The 19,942-nt window shown below is 68.0% G+C and overlaps 1 protein-coding gene across 1 annotated transcript; it reads right to left on the reverse strand.

The window, feature by feature from the left end:
• Positions 1–768: 768 nt before the first annotated feature.
• On the reverse strand, positions 769–16,881 carry SLC6A18 (solute carrier family 6 member 18). Its single transcript, XM_068990535.1, has 12 exons — positions 16,722–16,881; positions 12,142–12,282; positions 11,417–11,554; positions 10,774–10,955; positions 9,020–9,130; positions 8,172–8,284; positions 6,559–6,687; positions 5,138–5,294; positions 3,463–3,667; positions 3,094–3,253; positions 1,936–2,098; positions 769–927 (listed from the first exon to the last, which is right to left on the reverse strand). The coding sequence occupies exons 1-12, from the start codon at positions 16,879–16,881 to the stop codon at positions 769–771; spliced, it is 1,818 nt and encodes a 605-aa protein (XP_068846636.1).
• Positions 16,882–19,942: the final 3,061 nt, after the last annotated feature.

Raw genomic sequence — 19,942 nt, forward strand, 5'->3', positions numbered from 1 at the left:
CTTGTCTGAGGCTGCTGGGACGGGAGCTTGGTGCAGGGAGGGACCCACACTCGGGAAGGAGGCTGGCCTTCCTCCCCTGCAGAGAATGGAGACCTGCGTGACGATCGGCCTTCCCTTCCCTCGACTTGAAAGTCTCGAAAGAGTAAAGGGCAGTGCGTCTGAGCTAAGCCTGCGAGGAGCCAGCCTCGCAGCTAGCATCTCGGTGCCCCAGCTCCCTGGCCTTCGGGGAGCGGGGAGCAGCCCGTACTTCCAGGATGATTCTCTGTGCACCAGGTGCCCCGAGGTCCCCATCACGCACACCCAGGATAGACCCTCCCTGGGACCAGGACTCAGGTAGAGAGAGGTGCTTCTGTGGGGCCGGGCCTCCATCCCAGCCCTGCGGCCTTCCTTGCAGATGGCCCTGCCTCACGCTGTCCATCCGGTGTGGGGTGTGGGTGGGCCTTCCCAGACGCCCTTCCCCCTGCCACCAGTGTTTTGCCCGTGGACTCAGGGCACAGCCTCCCCGAGGGCCCCATGCAGAACCGCCGGCCACAGGGCCCAGGAGGCGGACAGTGGACTTGGCCCGTTTGGAGAGGAGCGTGGACTGACGTGGGAACTGGGCGGCGCTGTGAGCGGGTCCGGAGGGCACGACAGCGTCGGGAACAACAACCACGGACCCTCGGGGCTGAGTGTGCGTGTATTGGCGCCGCCCCGGCTGTGGCACAGGCAGGCCTCCCCGCCACCCTGGCCCCGTGTTCAGCAGGCCCTGCCACCCCGCAGCTTTGGGCGTCAGTCCTGCGGCGGGTCCCGTGTCTTCTCTCTGCACCGGGCAAGCAGCTGGCCCAGCGCCACCACCGGGACCCACAGGGTGGGCAGGAAGGACAGGAGCGCACAGGCGGCCAGCACCCAGCCCGGGTAGGGCTTCTCCTGCCGCGAGGGGAACCGCTCCTGCAGGACACTGGGCCTGAGGGGGGCACCCGGGACGCAGGCAGGTCGCCCCACGTGCGCTCCCTGCGTGGAGGAGGCTGGCCCTCGGCCCCAGGGGCCATGAGCGTGGGGGGCGGCTCAGCCCATTTCCTCCTCTGTCAGGGCCCCCAGGGTGGGTGGAGGGAAAGGGACGTGGCCAGGGCCGCTCCCTGACAGTGGGCACCTGGGCAGCTGACGTTTCGGGGACTCGGCCGGGCAAGCCACCCGTGGGGTTAGGCTCCGAGAGGCAGGCCAGGGACCTGGGGTGCTGCGTCCTGGAGAGAGCCAGCCTGGGCCACCTGAAGGGCCGCACGGTCCTGGGGCTGACCACTGGGCCCAGTCAGGCTCCGTGCTCCCTCTGTGAGGGGAGCACCACCCACCCGATCCCGGGCCCGAGGTGACTAACAGGGCGGGAGCCCCCAGGAGATGGCACCATTCCTCCTAGGCCTGCCTGGCCGTGTAGGGCAGCTGCTTTCTGGGGAGATTTTAGAACCGGCTGCGTCCACACCCCGGAGAAAGGGCGGCTCTGAGCTTGCAGATGGACGGCAGGCTGGGGGAGCTCACGGGCTCAGCGCGCAGCCTGGGGCCAAGAATCCAGGCCACACCCTGCACTCTGGCTGGCTCGGTGGCAGGTCCCGTCTGAGACTGGCTGGGCGTCTGCAGAGCTGGCCCCATGGCACGTGGAGCGTGTGGCCTGAAGCCCCATCCCCGGGGGAGAGGCTGCAGGGGCCCGCGGGGTCACCAGAGTGTGGAACCTGCACCTGCCCTCCCTCTGCTGAGTGAGACCCTCGCCCAAGGTCAGCCCCAAGGTCACTGGGGCTGCCGGAGTCAGCACTGATGCCCCAGGGGACATCAAGGGCCAGGGACTTGGGGTCTCAGGGAAAAAGCAGCCCACGTGGGCCCCGGGGCACAGATGTCCCTGGTGGGCACCGGGGGTGGGTCAGGCTGGGTCTTGGGTTCCAGGGTCATCCCCCGACCCAAAGGACTTACGTATCTGGGGTTCCAGGCCTTGTAGTGTGGCGGCGAGCTAGCTAGGAGGGCAATGTAGGCCGCGAAGATGGCCAGCAGCAGCAGGGGGCTCACGACCTTCCAGGTTGCTCGCCAGTAGACGCCGGGCCGCCTCCCGGTCATCCAGGCTACGTCGTCGCAGAACCTGCCGCAGAGCCTGGGCTCGGGCTCAGGCCCCGTCCACTCGGCTGGCAGCCTTTGTCCACCAGGATGTGGCCCGAGGGACTGTCCCCACCTCCACTCTGACCTCCGTCCCCTGTCTTCCCAAGTGGCCCGTGGACGAGGTGGCCGTCTGGGTTCTGGTGGGGACTCGCCCCGCCCCCAGGTCAATGGATGGGAAAGGCCCAAGTGGTCACTGAGCCCAGCCCAGGGAGCAGCAGGACCTGTGGGTCTGGCCCCGGTCGGGGGGCTCCGGCTCTGTGAGCGCAGAGAAGCCCCCACCAGCTGTGGGGGGGCCGTGACACCTGACCGGGGTCCCAGGGCAGGAAGAGAGGCCCAGGGTGTGCAGCGGCCACCACCCACACGGGAGGGGGTTGCAGCCGCTCCGGACCCCGCCCCGGGCCCAGGGGTGCACTGTCCCCACCCCCCCAGCTCCCCTCTGCAGGCCGCCTGAGGGTCCCCTTCTGAGACTGCGTGGCCCCGAGCCCAGGGGTGCATTGTCCCCCACACCACTGCTGCATCTGTGGGCGTGTCCCTGGGGACAAGCCCTCTGTCCCTCTGCCTCCCAGGAGCTCTTAGAACAAAGGTCGGGGTCACAACCTCTAGGGTCCCCATCTGGCAGGGTGGCAGGTGTGAGTGAGGTGTGGGTGTGGCTGTGCCTCGGGCCTGGGCTGGGTGCCGGTGGTGGAGCGCTGCTGGGCCTCCTCGGAGGCCACCAGGGGAGGCTGGCTCGTGGTGCTTTGGGCAGGCCCTCCTGCCCTGGGGTCCTCCTGTGCTTGGACGCCAGGAGCTCCCGCAGGAGGCTGGAGACCACCGTTTAGTCACTGGCCTCCACACAGCTGGGTGGTGGTGCCAGGCTGTGCCTGTGGACAGGCTCGCTGGGGGGACCTCAGACGGCCCGTGTCGCCCACCACTGCCTGAGGCCCACGCAGGGACCAGGGGATGCTGGGAACAAACGCGCGGGCCGGGCGGCCGACTCACCGCTTCATCCCGTAAACGTAAACGACCCCGATCACCTCGCAGAACGCCAGGAGGATCAGGTTCAGGGCCGCGGCGCACTGCTCGAAGATCTCCAGCCAGTAGGTCCCCGACCGCAGCGTGAGGCAGGTGGCCGTGAGGAAGCACAGCAGACAGGCCAGGCCTGGGCACGGCCCGTCAGGCGTCCCCGGAGCCCCCCCGTGTGCCCGGCACCCCGGCCTGGAGGACACCCTCGGGGGCCGTGCGGCACACAGAGCCCGCCCGTGCTCCCTGGCGCTCAGGGAGGCAGCCCGAGCTGCGGGGACCAGCCCTCGAGTCCCCATGGGGGATGCTCATCTGACGTCCAGCAAGGAGGCCTGGCTGGGCACTCACCTGTCAGCACCTCCTTGGGGACCCTCCTGGGCATGACTCCCAGGTCCAGGAGCGGCGTGATGATGCTTTCCATGTTTCCGAACATGGACGACAAGCCCAGGCTGAAGAGCATCGCAAAGAAGAGCACGGCCCAGACCGGCGCGCCGGGCATGTGGAGCACAGCCTCCGTGAAGACAATGAAGGCCAGGCCCGTGCCCGAGGCACTCTGCAACACAGCGCACGTGGGCCAGCACGCCCCCGGGACACACGCGTGTGCCAGCACCCCCCCGGGACACACGCGTGTGCCAGCACGCCCCCGGGACACACGCGTGGGCCAGCACGCCCCCGGGACACACGCGTGTGTCAGCACACCCCCGGGACACACGCGTGTGCCAGCACGCCCCCGGGACACACGCGTGGGCCAGCATGCCCCTGGGACACACACGTGTGTCAGCACACCCCCGGGACACACGCGTGGGCCAGCATGCCCCTGGGACACACGCGTGTGCCAGCACGCCCCCGGGACACACGGGCCAGCACATCCCCCTGGGACACACGTGTGTGCCAGCACGCCCCCGGGACACACGTGTGTGCCAGCACGCCCCCCCCGGGACACACGCATGTGCCAGCATGACCCCAGGACACATGCGTGTGCCAGCATGCCCCCGGGACACACTCACGGGCCAGCACATTCCCCCCGGGACACACTCACGGGCCAGCACATTCCCCCCGGGACACACGCGTGTGCCAGCACGCCCCCGGGACACACGCGTGGGCCAGCATGCCCCCGGGACACACGCGTGTGCCAGCACGCCCCCGGGACACACGCGTGTGCCAGCACGCCCCCGGGACACACGCGTGTGCCAGCACCCCCCCGGGACACACGCGTGTGCCAGCACGCCCCCGGGACACACGCGTGGGCCAGCATGCCCCTGGGACACACGCATGTGCCAGCACGCCCCCGGGACACACGGGCCAGCACATCCCCCCGGGACACACGTGTGTGCCAGCACGCCCCCCCCGGGACACACGCATGTGCCAGCATGACCCCAGGACACGTGTGTGCCAGCACGCCCCCGGGACACACTCACGGGCCAGCACATTCCCCCCGGGACACACTCACGGGCCAGCACATTCCCCCCGGGACACACTCGTGGGCCAGCACGCCCCCCGGGACAAGGGGGGGGCCAGCATGCCCCCCGGGACACACGTGTGCCAGCACCCCAGCCCAGCCAGGACACGTGTGCACCAGCATGCCCCCCCCACTGGGACACACGCATGCCAGCAGGGGCCATGCCAGGACGCACACCTGCCCTCATGCTCCCTGCTGGAAGGCCAGGGCGCCCTCCTGGGTCAGGCAGAGGTGACCCTGCCCTGTTTGGGCCGTGTCACCACATACAAATCACCCTCGGTGGGGGATGCGTGGCCCTGGGCCTGGGGCTCAGGAGCCCATTCAACAGCTGCCCACAGGGGCCTGCCCGCCTCCAGCCGCTGTCCCCGGCCCACGTCGGCCGGCCTTGGCCTGGCTCCAGGGCTGTGCTCCCGCCCCTCTCCCTGGGCTCTGGGCAGCGCCAAGGCCCGCTCTCCCTGCCCGGACCCCGCCTGCAGAGCAGAGCCTGTCAGAGGTGCTGCGTTTAGGCCCCAGGGCTCACCCCGACCCCCAGCCACCTGCAGCCCCGCCGTGGCCCCTGCGTACCTTGTCCAGGAAGTCCTCCAGGCGGCAGGCCTCCAGGGGGAGCCCGGCCACCCGTGCCGGCTGTGAGGCGTTCAGATGCGCCAGGGCCGCAGTGTAGGTGTCCCTGGACACGCTCTGCTCGGGCAGGTCGAAGGCGTTGATCAGGTGGAGGATGTTTCTGCAGGGGCGGGGAGGCTGGGTGAGCGGCCCCGGAGGGGCGGGCTCTGGGGGGCGCCTGGGGTCTCGTGCACACGTGGGGGACACAGGCTGTCTGGCCCCTAGGCCCAGGGTACAAACAGGCCATGCATCCTCCTGCCCCCTGGCCTGTGGGCTCCGATCTCCCCAGCAGGGGTGGTCTCAAGCTCCTCACACCTCCACGTCCGTCTCAGGGCTCACGGCTCAGATGCCGTGGGGGCGTCTGTGTTGGCCGATTCTGTTTGCTAGAACGTGCTTGTCTCCTCACCCCGCAGAGTCCCAAAGCCTTTTGCAAAGGTGTCTGGGGTGGCCGACGAGCCTGTTCCTGCCAGGCCCGGGGCGCTCTGCCCCCAGGGCCATGGACGAGCCCAGAGGCTGGCTAGGGCCGTGGCTTTCTTGAGTGTGTGCATTCCGTCTGTGATTTTGCTGTGTCGGCGCTGTCTAGTGACCCCGGCACAGCGAGAAGGCGGTGACGCCGCCCGAGGTGCGGCCGTGGGGGAGCCCCGTGGTGGCCGCTCTGCGGTTTTGTTCCCTGGGTGTCTGGGGGGAGCGGCGGGAAGAGTTGTCCCTTGGGGGTACGCTGCTCCCCGGGTGCGGCCACTGCGGCCTCTGGGGGTGCCCCAGCCACGCACGTGCTCTGCTGTGCCTGGGGTGTGGGCGGCTGCCCTTCCTCACCCGTGTGGCCGGCGGGGTCATGGCAGGCACCCCCCTGTGCCTCGCCGACACTGCCGACGAGGCCGTCGTCCACGAGCTGCCCTGGACCTCCAGCAGCAGGCGGAGGGCGGGCTTGTGCCCCTCTGGTGGGTCCCACGCGGGAACCTGCGTCGGGAGGCCACCGGGCCATCCGTCCCACTCAGTGACTTCCCCCGTGGGGCCGTCCTCACTGGGCCGGCTCCTGGACTGTGGTGAGAAATGACCGCGGCCTGGGCGACTGGAAGCTGCAGGACGTGTCACCTCCTAGCCCTGGAGCAGTGAGTCCAGGACGAGGCGTGGGCAGGGCTGGGGTCCCCCGCGGCCCAGGGGAAGGGCCCCGGCTGTGCCTGCGCTTGCGGCTGCCTCCTCCGTTTCTGCGTGTGCCCCCCCTCCCGTCAGGATACCGGCTGTCAGACGGGGGCCCACCCTGTCCATAACTCCCTCATCAGAACCTGTCTTCCCGGCCAAGACCCAACCTCCAGCTCTGGTCCCGCCGCAGTTCCAGGCGGACCGCCCCCCTCCCCACGCCTCAGCGCCGGAGGGCCCCTGCTCACCGGTCCAGGCACTGCCCGTGGTCACTGGCTGCCTTAAACCCCAAGACAGAAAAGACGGCGATGGACGCGTAGAGGGACGTCATGCTGTTCACCAGCGCGATGCTCACCGCGTCCCGCCTGCAGTTGTTCCTGGACAGTCGCACGTGGCCTTAGGGCCCCGGGGAGGCCTGGGGCAGGGCGCCCCTCCCGGGTCTGGCGCCTCTCAGATCCCTCCCCACAACCCCCGCCCGGGACCCCAGCTCAAGGCTGCTGCTGGCGCCAACCCTCAGGGCCCCTCTCCTCTGTGGCCTCGGGCGGGAGTGAGCTGGGGGCCCTGGGTGTGGGTGCCTGGTCTCCAGATGAGACTGCCGTGCAAGAGCGGAGGCGGAAGCTCAGCAGGCCCCCGCCCCCCGCGCACCCACGTGCCCCCACGGACCCGCACGCCCGCTGCCCCAGGGACCCGCGCACCCGCTGCCCCACGGACCCACGCTCCCGCTGCCCCCACGGACCCGCGCGCCTGCTGCCCCCGCCCCCTGCGTGCCCACTGTCCCCGCGGACCCGCGTGCCCGCTGCCCCCACGGACCCGCGCGCCTGCTGCCCCCGCCCCCCGCGCTCCCGCTGCCCCCACGGACCCGCGCGCCTGCTGCCCCCACGGACCCGCGCGCCCGCTGCCCCCGTCCCCCGCGCTCCCACTGCCCCCGCCCCCCGCGCGCCCACGGGCCCCCACGGACCCGCGCGCCCGCTGTCCCCACGGACCCGCGCGCCCGCTGCCCCCACGGGCCCGCGCGCCCCGCTGCCCCACGGACCCGCGCGTCCGCTGCCCCCGCCCCCCGCGCGCCCACGCGCCCCCGCCCCCCGCGTGCCCGCTGCCCCCATGGACCCGTGCGGGGGCTGCCCCCACGGACCTGCGCGCCCACTGTCCCCGCCCCCCGCGCGCCCGCTGCCCCCGCCCCCTGCGCGCCCGCTGTCCCCGCGGACCCGCGCGCCCGCTGCCCCCACGGACCTCCGCGCCCGCTGCGCCCGCTGCCCCCACGGACCCTCGCGCCTGCTGCCCCCGCCCCCCGCGTGCCCGCTGCCCCCGTGGACCCGTGTGGGGGCTGCCCCCACGGACCTGCGCGCCCGCTGCCCCCACGGACACGCGCACCCACGGGCCCCCGCGGACCTGCGCGCCCGCTGCCCCCGCCCCCCGCGCGCCCACGGGCCCCCGCGGACCCGCGCGGCAGCTGCTGTCAGCACATCATCACTCATGCCGTGCGTTTATGACCCGCGGTCGCGCTTGGGCGGCGTGGGGCAGCGGGCGCCCGGGCGTCTGTTCTCGGTGCCTGGGAGGCTGACACGGGCTGCATTTCTGCTTTTACGGCCACGTGAGTCACACGGGCAGCCCCCGGTTATGGCCTTGTTCTGGCCCTGATGACCCCAGTTCCCTTCCGGCAGCTGCTCTGGAACTTGCTGCAAGCTGCTTCAGAGTGCTGCAGCCTCCCAGCCCTCGGGGTGACTCAGTGATTGCTGGAACCCCGAGAGCTTGTGCTTATCAGAGGCTCGCACCGGTTGACCCCGCGTTCCAGGAAGGATGTCACAGCAAGCTGCTTGGCGTGCCCTCAACAGCGCGGCCCCTGGCCGCAGCCCCAGCCTACCTGGGCGGGTTGTAGCTGGCGAAAGCAATGTGTCCTCCGAAGGCCAGGGACAGCGAGAAGAATATCTGGGTGGCCGCGTCCAGCCACACCCGGGGGTTCTGCAGGACCCGCAGCTGGAGGGGGACGGGGACCCGTGGTCCACAGACAGGCCCCCCAGCCCGGTGCCTCCTGGTCCAGACCGTGCCCAGCGTCCCCGGGACGCTCCCACGAGCCGTGTGCCCACCCAGGCTCCGAGACAGCTTGGGACCACGCATGAGGAGCGTGCGCACTGACACGGCCAGTCTGGGCTCCCCGCTTTTGACGCGGAATGCCCCCTGGGCCCATCCACAGGAGGACGGCCCTCTCAGGGCTGGGAGTCAGATCCGAGGGGTGTTCAGCTCCCTGCAGGCTGGGGGCTTTGCGGACTCTTGGCCGGGCGGGGCCCCCTGCACACAGGCCTGGTGTTCCCGCTGGGGACCCACAGACCCCACCACGCACCCACCAGGGGGCCTGGCCTGGGAGACGGGGGCTGAGCTGTGCAGCCCCTGGCGCTGCAGAGGCTGTGGAATGGCCCCGTGGTCCTCTCCTGGCGGGCTCGTGTTCCTGGACAAGCCCCTCAGAGATGTGGGGTCTGGGACCCTGCGGGGGACACCAAGGTCCCCAGCAGGCCTCTCCCCCGCACCCCCATTTCACACGCCCCCACATCCCAGGCCTCATTCTTCTCTGCTCCCCACCCTCCGAACCTGACCCCTGAGATGCCGGGCCGCCCCGCCCTGTGGCCGTCTCTCTGCTCCCGTGGCTGAGGGGGCCCCAGCTTGTGTTTCCTGAGCCTGGGCCTGTGCGGGAGCTCGGGTGTGGGGCCCACTTACGTCAGGGGTGAACAGGTAGGTCAGCCCTTGCATCGCTCCGGGCAGCGTGAGCCCTCTGACCAGGAAGACCGTGAGGACCAGATAAGGGAACAGGGCCGTGAAATAAGCCGCCTGAAAAAGGCCGGTCGTTAGCCTCCTCTGCACCCACTCGAGTCAGCGGGGCACGGCAGCGGCCTCCGGCCACTGCGGGGTCGTGGGGTCTGACTGGAGACGGCGGGCTGCAGGCCCCAGTCACGCTTGGGGGTTGGGCTGCCCTGAGGCTCACACGTGGGTTCTGCCGCGGTGGGCAGTGGCCTCTCTCTGGTCCGCAGGCCCCTCCTCCTTCTACCCTGAGGCCCCAGAGGGCCTCTGCATGGGGTCCATGGGGCGCACACCTGCCCACACGTTCTCCCCCAGCAGGACCAGTCCCCAGTTCTTTCAGGGCTGGGGAAGGGTCTGCACACATGGCGTCTGCCAAACATTCAATCGGCAAATGGGGCCCCTTCCCTCCTGAGCCCCGGACCCCAAAGCAGGCACGGTGGGGCCACCCGGGGCATCTTCAGGGACGTTCGTGCAGGACTATTTGGGTTTCTGGCTGGTTGGTTGGGTCTGAAATTCCAGTCCCCTCGAGCTTGGAGCCCCTTGCCTGAGAGTGATTATCACCCTCACACGTTAACCAAAATAAAGTGCAGGAGCTCACACACACTCAGACCTGCAGACCTCCACAGCCACCGTCGGGAGGCCCCACAGGAACGCACGGCGTATAGTCACAGTTGTTGAAATCACGCCAAACGTAAAAAGTACCGGACTTATCCAAGCCTGGGAGGAAGAGGGGTGGGAAGCTGGAGCTGGGTGCAGTTTGAAAGGCGAACTTGGGAGGCACAGACTCAGGCCCCCCTGGTCCTTTCTGTGTGGAAACGAGGTGACTCTCAGTACTTTTTCTCATTGCCTCAGTCTCTTTAAAAGATAATGCAGGGTTTAAAACAAAACTGCTGAGAATGCGGGCGTTCCCTAGGCTGAGATTCACCTCGCTCAGTGCCAGGGCCTGGGTTCAGTCCCTGATCGGGGACCTAAGATCCCACAGGCTGAGTGGTGTGGCCAAGAAAAAAAAAGTGCTGAGGCTGCACTTGCTGTTTATGACACTGTAGTAAAAGGTACGATGACAGCGTGGTCACTGAGGGGAGAAGGGCGATGCCGAGGGATTCCGCTGTGGCCTGGCGCAGCGTTGCTGGGAGACAGCATGGGCTGCAGCCCCAAATCCAACCACCGAGTTACAGCCACCGAGCAAAGGACGTCGAGCGGCATCCAGAACAGCTCAGAGAGAGAGTGGAGCGGGAACAAAGAGCAGAGGGGACGAGCAGAAAATGAATGCAGGGTGACGGGCCGCACCCAGCCCTGTCGCCAGCACGGTCAGTGTCAATGCTCCAACCACCCCAAAGGAGAAAGACAGGGACCGTCACACTGGGTGAAAAGCAAGGCCCAGCTGCGTGCTGTCCACCAGAATCACACTTTAAACACTAAGACCCAAACAGACAGAAAGAAAAAGAGCTGGGAAAAAAGTTAATTTAGTCAAAGAAGCTGAAATGGCTGTTCTAACATCAGAGAGGATTTCAGAGCAGACTGTCCCCGAGCCGAGGAGGTTCACCTCACGGTGAGAGGAGCCCAGCTCTCCAGGGACACGGACGGAACCCCTGAGCCCCAGAGGCCGAGGAGTTGGAAGTGAGGAGGGGCCCTCGGGGGCCGGGGGTTCTGGGGCAGGGCTGCCGCAGGCTCACCTTCCCGGTGGTCTCGATGCCCCTGATGACGCACAGGTACACGACGGCCCAGGAGACCGCCAGGCAGAGCAGCAGCCGCCACTGGACCGGGCCGCTGTCGCTGATGTCGGCCGAGACGTTCAGGGTCCGCCGGTACCAGAAGTAGCTCACGGGGCTGCTGTCCCGGCACTCCTGCACGAGGCCTGGACCCAGCAGGGCCCGCACAGGTGGGCCACGGGCCACAGGGACCTGGCAGGACCCCGCCACCCTGGGAGTGGGCCCGGGGGGCTGGCTGCCGGGGGCCTCTGCAGCTGCCCAGCCTGTCTGGCAGGTGCCTAGCACGAGCTGGCACAGGGCGCCCTCGGGGACAGAGGCCCACCCGGGGTCACGAGCACACGTGGAAACGGTGAGCACTCCCCACGCCTGAGGCCCCTGCAGAGGGCGTGCACCCTGGGCTGGAGAGGGGTCCCCCTGAAGACCTACTTCAGGGGGGTGAGCAGCCCGGCCCGCGCGCTTTTCATCACCAGGTGTGTGAGCAGCTGCAAGGGCCTGGGTGCCACTTGGTGAGGGGGCCCCAGGGTCCACAGCAGATGGGCAAGCACGGGGTAGCAGGACCCAGCTCCGGGGAGCCGGCTACACTGGGCGTCTCTCCCGACAGCAGTACCTGTGCGGTTGAGGTCGAGCGGGCAGGCGCTCCAAGGCAGCGGGTGCTGGAAGGAGTTGAGGAGGTACCAGAGCACCCAGGTCAGGACCGTGTTGTAGTACAGGCTGACCAGGAAGGACACGGTGAAGCAGCCCAGCCCTGTGGGCACCGGGCACGGTCAGCGCCTCCCTGGGCAGCCCGATGGACCCCCTCGCGCCCGGCCCGTGTCTCTGCTCCCCGCATCAGGCTGAGGCCCCTGCTGCCCGCCCGCTCCGGCACCCTCCTGGCTGGGCCTCAGCGGCCGGTCTGCCAGCCTCGGTCCGCTTGTAGGTGGGCCTTCGGGCAGCCCGAAGCCACCAGGCGGGCCACAGGCCTGCCAGCAACACTGGGGCCGTCTGCGGCAGAGCCCACCTCACGGGCTCTCAGGGAACCAGGGCTGCCCTCTGCCCAGTCTCCCCAGGTGCCACGAGGTCCCAGGTCGCGTGCGCTCAGGGCCCCGCGTGCACAGACTGGGCACCATGGGCCAGCAAGCTGCTGCTCTGGGGCGGACCCCTGGCTCCGCCGTCACACTTGATTCCTGCCTTGGGGACCTGCGTGCCTGGGACCCCTGCACCTTCCGTTCCGAACCGCCGGGCGTGCACTGGCGTGACAAGCGAACACCCAGCAAACACGCGTCGCACGCGTAGACACAGCCCTGCCCCCAGCCCACAGAGCAGCCGCAGGCGGGGAGCACGGGGGGCACATACCCACACCACCCAGGTAGGGTGAGATGGCTGTCCACACCCCGACGCTGCCCCTGCGCAGGCGCTGGCCGATGGCGAGCTCAATGTGGAACAGCGGGATGCCCTCGCAGGCCAGGGCAACGATGTAGGGGATGAGGAAGGCACCTGCAGAGACGCGGCTGTCAGTGGGCCCTGCCCTCTGCCCGGCCCAGCCTTGGCAAAGGTGACACAGGGCGCTGGCGGGGATGAGGAGAAGCGCTCGTGGCCGCCAAGGGAGACGGCCCTGGCGTCGGGGATGTGCTTGCTAAAGCCGTGGTCCCCCACCCTCTGGGGCTGTGTGTCCCCCACCCTCCGGGGCTGCGTGGGGTTCCCACTGACACATGGGCTGAGGTGCTTTCTCACTGGGGCCCTGACACCCCTGGTTCCCAGGCTCCTGGGACGGGGAGCTGGTCTGCTCACAGTAAGGCCTTGCAGGAGGTGGTCACCGGAGGTCCCCCAAGCTGCGCCCTGGGTTAGGGCCGGAAGCTCCTCCCGACCCTTCACCCCTGCTCAGATGCTAGGATGCTCACAGCAGGATGGGCCTGGGTGCCGGGCCCCTCGGACAGAGCTGCCTCTCGGCAAGAACCCAAGGGCAGGCAGAGAGACACAGCGGCTCCCTTCTGCACCACATGGATGGCGCGGGTCCCGGCAGGTGGCGGGGGGCCGGGCGTCCCTGAGCCCGCAGGCCTGCTGGGGAGACACAGGTCCCCGCAGGACGCTCCCACAGTGTTGGGAGGGAGACTGGGTGCCCAGAGGCGGAATCGGCCCTGTGTGTGCCGTGGGGGTCTCGGCCGCGCATCCTCTGTCCAGACCCTGGAAACCCGCCTGCCCTGGGCCGGCGCATGTGGCTGCTTCAGCGCTGCCTGGCTGCCCGCAGCTGCTGCCCGCACGGGCCCAGGGGACGCCGGGGAGCAGCACAGACCATCAGGCCCCGCCCAGCAGCACGGGCTGCTGTGGGCACAGCTCTCCCCACCATCCACGGGGAGCTTGGGTTCAGCTTCCAAGAGCCACTCCCAGGAACCAAGGCCCCGCGCTCTTCACCAGCACAGCCTCGTGATGGCTTTTTCTACCACTGTCCGAAGTGTGGACACAGGGTCACAGCCCTGGGGGAGCCAGTGGCCACAGAGCTCTTGGGCCACGTGGGCCTGACGGGACCCCGGGGCCAGCATGTGGGCAGACGGCGCATCTCAGTATCTCCCGTGTAGCAGCAAGATGGCAGAGTGCGTTAGAGAGTCAAGCTCCAGGTGGAGGCCCCAGAGGCCCCAGGACGGCCTCCCAGGGGCGGGAGGGCCCCTGCGGGCAGGGCTTGCAGCAGGGGCTGTGGCCAGAAGTCACCAGGGACCCGGGGTCCAGGTCGAGGATGGAGGCGCCCTCCTGAGGCACGCCCGGGCCCCAGGACACACACCTTTCGGCATGGTGAAGGCAGGCCTGGAACAGCCGCACGCCCAGGGCCCGAGCCCCACATGTTTGAGCCAGCATCTGGTAAGGGTGAGCCCTCCAGGCTGACTGACCCTTGGCCCCCTTCCCCCGTCCCTACCCGGTCTGAGGGGGAGGCCCCAGCTGGACGGGGTCCAGGTGGAGGCCTTAGGGGCCGGCTGAAGGCAGCGTGAGAGGGTCTGGCTCCAGGGGAGGTCTGGGGAGGGGGGACGGGCAGGGAGGGGAGGGACAGGGGGCCTGGCCTGTGGCTGAGTCTCCCAGCTCTGGGGAGAGAAGGACAGGAGACACTTCTGTGACCCGGTGCTGAGCAGCATCCAGCCTGTGCGCCAGGCTCATTTCAGCCCCAACACGACCCCCGTGGGGACAGGGGCCCGGATCACAGGCTCGGCTGGGGTGCTGGGGGCCGGGCTCAGGGGCTCTGCGTCTGGGGGGGCACTCGCGCCCTCATGCTAACTCCAGGAGGAGCCGGTGGGGGTGGCACGGGGCAGGCTTGTTTCTGCTGGACTGCAAGCAGGAGGAGAGCTGTTGCCCGGATCCGAGACGACGCGCTGAACTGAGAGGAGTGTGTCTGGTCCTGTCCTGGCTCGGCCTCCGAGCTCCCTCGGCGTGTCGGGGGGCCGGGCAAGGGGCACAGCTTGACGTCCTGCAACCTCAGCCAGTTGGCCCTGCAGGTTGGGAGCTGGAGGGGCAGGGTGACCCCACGCCTGGGACTCCCAGACCGAGAGTCACCAGCCAGCAGCCCAGGGTCCCGTCAAGGGTGCCTGCCTGGCGGAGGCACAGGAGGGGCCCTGCTGGGGGGCCCCGCCTCTGCGCTGCCCCCGGACGGCATTCCTGGGTCGCACCCTTCATGGTGAACCTGTAGACCTGAGTGTTTTCCCGAGCCGTTCCAGCAAGTCGCTGAGTCTTAAGAGGGCTTGTGGGACCCCTTGAATTGGTAAAGAATCGGAAGAAGCCGCGGTGCCCTGGGGACCTGCTACTCCAGATTGGCACCTGAGGTGGGGGGGCGTCCTGTGGGGCCGCCCTTAGCCTGTGCAGGCAGGGTGGGGTTAGGTTCTGGGGCACCCAGTCGGCGTCCACTGAGAACCAGAGCCCCGGTCAGTGTGGGGAAACCCTCGCACGTTCGGTGCTCCAGCCCTGAGAGCGGAAGGCCACAGCGGAGCCGGTGACAAGGAGCACACAGTCATCGGATGGCCAGCCGCTGTGTACCGCCCCCTGTGGGCGGGTCTGGGCAGAGCCTGGGGGGTGCTGGGCGTGGCAGCACCGAATGGCCCAGTAAGAAAAGATGCCTCTGGTCAGAACAGCGGCAAGGGCTGGTGGGCTGTGATCTTGAGGAAAGAGCCGCAGGAGGATGGAGGGAGAGGGGCACACGGGGTAGGGAGGGACCTGCTTCCCAAGCCCGTGGAGCCCGCAGGGGCCAGGCCTGACACCCCACTGGACCCCCGGCCCGACCCCTGGCCGGCGCGCCGCGGCTGCAGTCCGTGCGGGAAGGCGGCAGCGGAGCTTAAAGGAAGAGCCGAGAGGCTCGCTCTGCTGGACCCGGGGCTCCACACTAAACCGGAGCCCACAGACCTCCAGGGCAGCGCGGGAACCGGCGCCTCTGCAGCTCCCTGGGGGACCCCCGGCCACAGCCTGGGTGGGAGCCCTGCGCTCAGCAGCCGGGTCAGCACCGGGCACTGTGCTTCCGCCGCCTCTGCTCGTTGCGGAGTGGAGTGTACGTGATGCCCCAGACGGCCCGGCGTCCACGTCTGCTCAGCTCTGCAATGACGCTGCCTCCCTCCACGACGTGGAGGCGCAGTCCTGACGAGTGCGAACCAGGCGATGCCCTGTCTGCGTGTCACCTCCGCCTGCGTGTCTCAGGGTCTCCAGAGGTGGTCAGAGCAGACGGAGAAGGGCCTCTCGCCGCGTGAGAAGCTTGTTTCGTGGCATTTGGTCGAGAGCTTCCAGCCCGGGAAAGCTGGCTCCTGGCCCCTACAGGCGTGTCTCAGAGCCCCGGGCACGGCGGGTGGCGCCCGCAGCCTCGCTGTCTGGATGGAGGCGGAGGCGGTGTCCACGGGGAGGGGCCCTGGGCCCCGCTCCGGCCGCTCTGGGCAGCGGGTCAGGCTGTGGGCAGTGCCGGGCTCGCAGGTGGCAGAGCCCCGTGCGTGGAGGGGCGCCGAGGCCCTGGCTGGCACAACAGGCACTGAGGGCTCTGGGCGCCCTGCTTCAGGTGTGTGCCAGTGCTCCGGGGAGCGCCATGCTTTCCACGCCGCGCTCACGGAGGAGCGGCCGCCCCCCGCCCCAGACCCACGGAGGCTCTGGCGCCAGGGCAGCTGTTACAGAGGAGTGAGTGTCCGGCCATTTGTCTGCATGTTCAGGTTTTCCCACATGCCCCAGATCTTATCGTCAGGAAAAAGAGACCTCAAAGACGCCGTGTCTGGATGACCAGGAGGCTTGGTGGGCAGTGCTTATGTGGACTCCGCCTTCTGTGTTGACCCCCTGCCCCCTCATTTTTGGGTGGAGAAAAGGCAGCCTCTGCCCTTGAACAGGAAGGACCCCCCCAACCCCCTGACCGGAAGATGGGCTGAGTTCTCACCACCTTGGCCTCCCCGTCTCTGAGGAGGGAGGCCAGAGCCGCTGCCCCACAGGGGACACTCGGCCAGCGCCTGCCTCGGCCAGGAGCTCTGCGGGCGCTGGGAAGCGCAGGCCTCGGGGAAGCCTCAGGTCAGACACCACAATAGGGTGACCCTATCCGGGAAGCCCCCCGCCCTGAGCCTGGGGACACAGCGAGCCACGTCCCGCGCCTGTCCCCCGAGGGCAGCCGTCCACCCGGTCTGTGCCTCTTGTCCCCAACACCAGGCGTGACACCAACAGCCGCAGGCCATTGAGCGAGGCGCCCTGCGCAGCGGCTCCGTGTAGGAGCCTGGGTGCCCATCTCAGCTCCCCGTGTGGCTGCGGCCCCTTGGCTGCCCTCTGAGGTCTGGTCAGTGAGGACACAGTGCAGGCGAGGGGGGCCCGGAGCTCTGACCCCGGCGGAGCCTGGGCGGACGGCCTGCTGCGCTGTCACCGGCTGGGCATTGGGGGACAGATCACTGGGGGTGGGAGCTCCCACACCCCGGAGGCCGCGGCGGGGGCACACCCAGCAGGCTCACCTCCGCCATACGTCTGGCACAGGTATGGGAACCGCCAGAGGTTGCCCAGGCCCACAGCAAAGCCCACGCAGCTCAGCAGGTACTGGAGTTTGCTGTCCCACGCTGGCCGTGCCTCCCCGCCGCCATCCGCAGGGGGGTTGGGCCCCGGGGTGCCCGCCATGCCTGCCACGGCCCGGAGCCTCCGCCGCAGCAGGAAGTCGCCAGCCTTCTGCCCTGTGAGTGTGCTTTCTTGTGATTTAAAGGAAACCAGTGGAGCTGGTTAATCGGTAACAGCCCCCTCCAACCGCGTGCCCCTCCCGACCCTGGACCCTCCCCCGCCCGCCCCTGGCCGACGTCTGTGGCCACCACCTCCGACGCGAGAACCTCAGGGGTTTCAAGGCTGCGGCCCATTTACCTGTTCCATAGACCTTGTTCACTTTTAATAAACTTTCCGGAATAACTGCTGGCGCACGTGTGGCTGTGAGGAGCAGTTCCGAATGCCCACGGGGCCCCACTTGGCACCCTGCAGTTACCTACCAGCATCGCGGCTGACGCAGTGGACATGGCCATCCCCGAAGGGGCCCCGTCCCTCATGTGGCCGCACCCCTGACGGCCTGCTTCTGCTCTCCTTCCCCGTAGAGGGACCTTGTGTAAACAGTGTGAGCTGGGCTACGGGCCTTGGTCTCTGGAGACCCGTCTGGCAGGCAGTTATATGGCCCGTGGGGCGCTGTGTCCACCACGTGCTGACCAGGATGGCCGTGAGGAGGAGCTGCAGTGAACGTCTGCAGCGGGGTTCTGCGTGGACGTGGGTGAATGCCAGGGTGGGGCCAGGACAGCTGCCGTGTCTACTTCTAAGCCAGTTATTTCCCAAAGACATCCAGACCTCTCAGGTGGTCTGAATGTGACCTTTCCATCTGGCTCCCAGTGTTCCCCTTCCAGCTGGCTCCCGGTTCTCCCCTTCTGTCTGGCTCCGTGCTCCCCTTCCATCTGACTCCTGATGCTCCCCTTCCAGCTGGCTCTGAGTACTCCCCTTCTGTCTGGCTCCCGGTGCTCCCCTTCCATCTAGTTCCTGGTGCTCCCTTCCAGCTGGCTCCTGGCACTCACCTTCCATCTGGCTCTGAGTGCTCCCCTTCCGTCTAGCTCTGAGCACTCCCCTTCCGTCTGGCTCCCGGTGCTCCCCTTCCGTCTGGCTCTGAGTGCTCCCCTTCCGTCTAGCTCTGAGCACTCCCCTTCCATCTGGCTCCTGGTGCTCCCCTTCCATCTGGCTCTGAGTGCTCCCCTTCCGTCTGGCTCCCAGTGCTCCCCTTCCATCTGGCTCCGAGTGCTCCCCTTCCGTCTGGCTCTCAGTGCTCCCCTTCCGTCTGGCTCTGAGTGCTCCCCTTCCGTCTGGCTCTGAGTGCTCCCCTTCCGTCTAGCTCTGAGCACTCCCCTTCCATCTGGCTCCTGGTGCTCCCCTTCCATCTGGCTCTGAGTGCTCCCCTTCCGTCTGGCTCCCAGTGCTCCCTTCCGTCTGGCTCCCGGTGCTCCCCTTCCGTCTGGCTCTGAGTGCTCCCCTTCCATCTAGCTCCTGGTGCTCCCTTCCAGCTGTCTCTCAGTGCTCCCCTTCCATCTGGCTCTGAGTGCTCCCCTTCCGTCTGGCTCTGAGTGCTCCCCTTCCGTCTAGCTCTGAGCACTCCCCTTCCATCTGGCTCCTGGTGCTCCCCTTCCATCTGGCTCTGAGTGCTCCCCTTCTGTCTGGCTCCCAGTGCTCCCTTCCATCTGGCTCCCGGTGCTCCCCTTCCATCTGGCTCCCGGTGCTCCCCTTCCAGCTGGCTCTCGGTGCTCCACTTTTGTCTGGCTCTGAGTGCTCCCCTTCCATTTAGCTCCTGGTGCTCCCCTTCCGTCTGGCTCCCGGTGCTCCCCTTCCATCTGGCTCTGAGTGCTCCCCTTCCGTCTGGCTCTGAGTGCTCCCCTTCCATCTAGCTCCCGGTGCTCCCTTCCAGCTGGCTCCGGGTGATCCTCTGCGGAGGATGTGCAGATGAGTTCCAGAAGACCACCCCTCTCCTGGCATTCGCCAGCCCCTAGCCCAGGAATCCTTGCCAATGTGAGCCCACTGTGCGCTGTGGTGGGATGGCGACCTGCGTCCCCAAGGGGTTCCCTGGGAGGGTGGCAGGGTGGAGCGACACCAGGCATGGGGAGGGGCATGGCCAGGCTTGGGGGGTGTGTGAGCCCTTCCCTCAGCTCGGGTCCCCTCCTGTCTGGGGGCTGGAGCGGTGACGAGCCAACATGGTGGGTTCAGCTGAGACCTCCCCCTGGGGGCTCCCTGGACCCTTTCCCCCACCGCCCAGCAGATGCCTCCACCAGGACAGGACCGGGCCCCTTATCCGTAATCTGACTTTCCTCGGACACTCCTCTCTCAGCCGGGCTGCATGGTCCCACTGAGGAAGGGCGACTCAGATGGAAAGGCGTGGGAGAGGGAAGACAGGTGGTGAGGCCCAGCCTCTTCCTGTTCCTGTGCCCCTGCCCAGGGGCCTCACCAGCAGCCCCCATGTGAGGGCACTTCGCCGGGAGCCTGGGGCAATGGTGGGGGGGCGGGGGTCCTCCACGGACACAGCAGACCTGCAGTCCTGCACCGGCCCCTCGAGGCTGGGGCTCGTCTGTCTCTCATTTAGACAACACTTAGGCCAAGATTATGAAAGACAGTGATTTATTCAGACAGGTACACACGACACCCACAAAACCCAAATTTCTAACAATCTGCAAAACATCAAGTCTGTGAAAGAACCCCTCACCAAGAAACAAGGACGGCCCAGCCCCACCCAGGTCACGTCTGGGAGTGTCTCCCCTCCGTGTACCCCGGGGCGGGGGTGGGATGGGCTGTATCCAAGGGGTCCTCAGCAGTTTTCCCAACAGGGTCAGATAGCTCTGGGAGTACAGAAGGTGGATCCCAGGATGCTGGCCTGGACTCCCCCACCCACCACTCGGCTCTCTGGTCCTGCCTGGAGAATCCTCGGAAAGTCCAGTTTAACATAAACTTGCAGATTCTTGCGTGGAAAGTGGAGGTGACTGGTTCTTGGAAACAAACACCCAAGTTCACGTGACTTCAGATAAGGTTGGATGTGGCATCCTGTCCCCGTGGGAGGGAGGCGCTGACACCGGCTTCACTGAGCAGCAGCAGCTGGACAGTCCCCCTGCCCTCACGGTCCCTGACGTCGCTCAGGACGCACAAGCAGTCCTCCACCTCGGTGGCCAAGGCTGAGTTA

Source organism: Capricornis sumatraensis, chromosome 18 (assembly GCF_032405125.1).
Source record: "Capricornis sumatraensis isolate serow.1 chromosome 18, serow.2, whole genome shotgun sequence".
NCBI classification, from domain to species: domain Eukaryota; kingdom Metazoa; phylum Chordata; class Mammalia; order Artiodactyla; family Bovidae; genus Capricornis; species Capricornis sumatraensis.

What these genes read in the sequence shown, in the direction of transcription:
- SLC6A18 (XM_068990535.1), bottom strand. Translation starts at nt 16,881, where the DNA reads ATGGCGGGCACCCCGGGGCCCAACCCCCCTGCGGATGGCGGCGGGGAG. An exon ending in GCATCGAGACCACCGGGAAG is followed by an intron (nt 9,131 to 10,773) that starts GTGAGCCTGCGG and finishes GGCCTTTTTCAG; the next exon opens with GCGGCTTATTTCACGGCCCT. An exon ending in TGGAGGACTTCCTGGACAAG is followed by an intron (nt 3,668 to 5,137) that starts GTACGCAGGGGC and finishes GCTGTGTTGCAG; the next exon opens with AGTGCCTCGGGCACGGGCCT.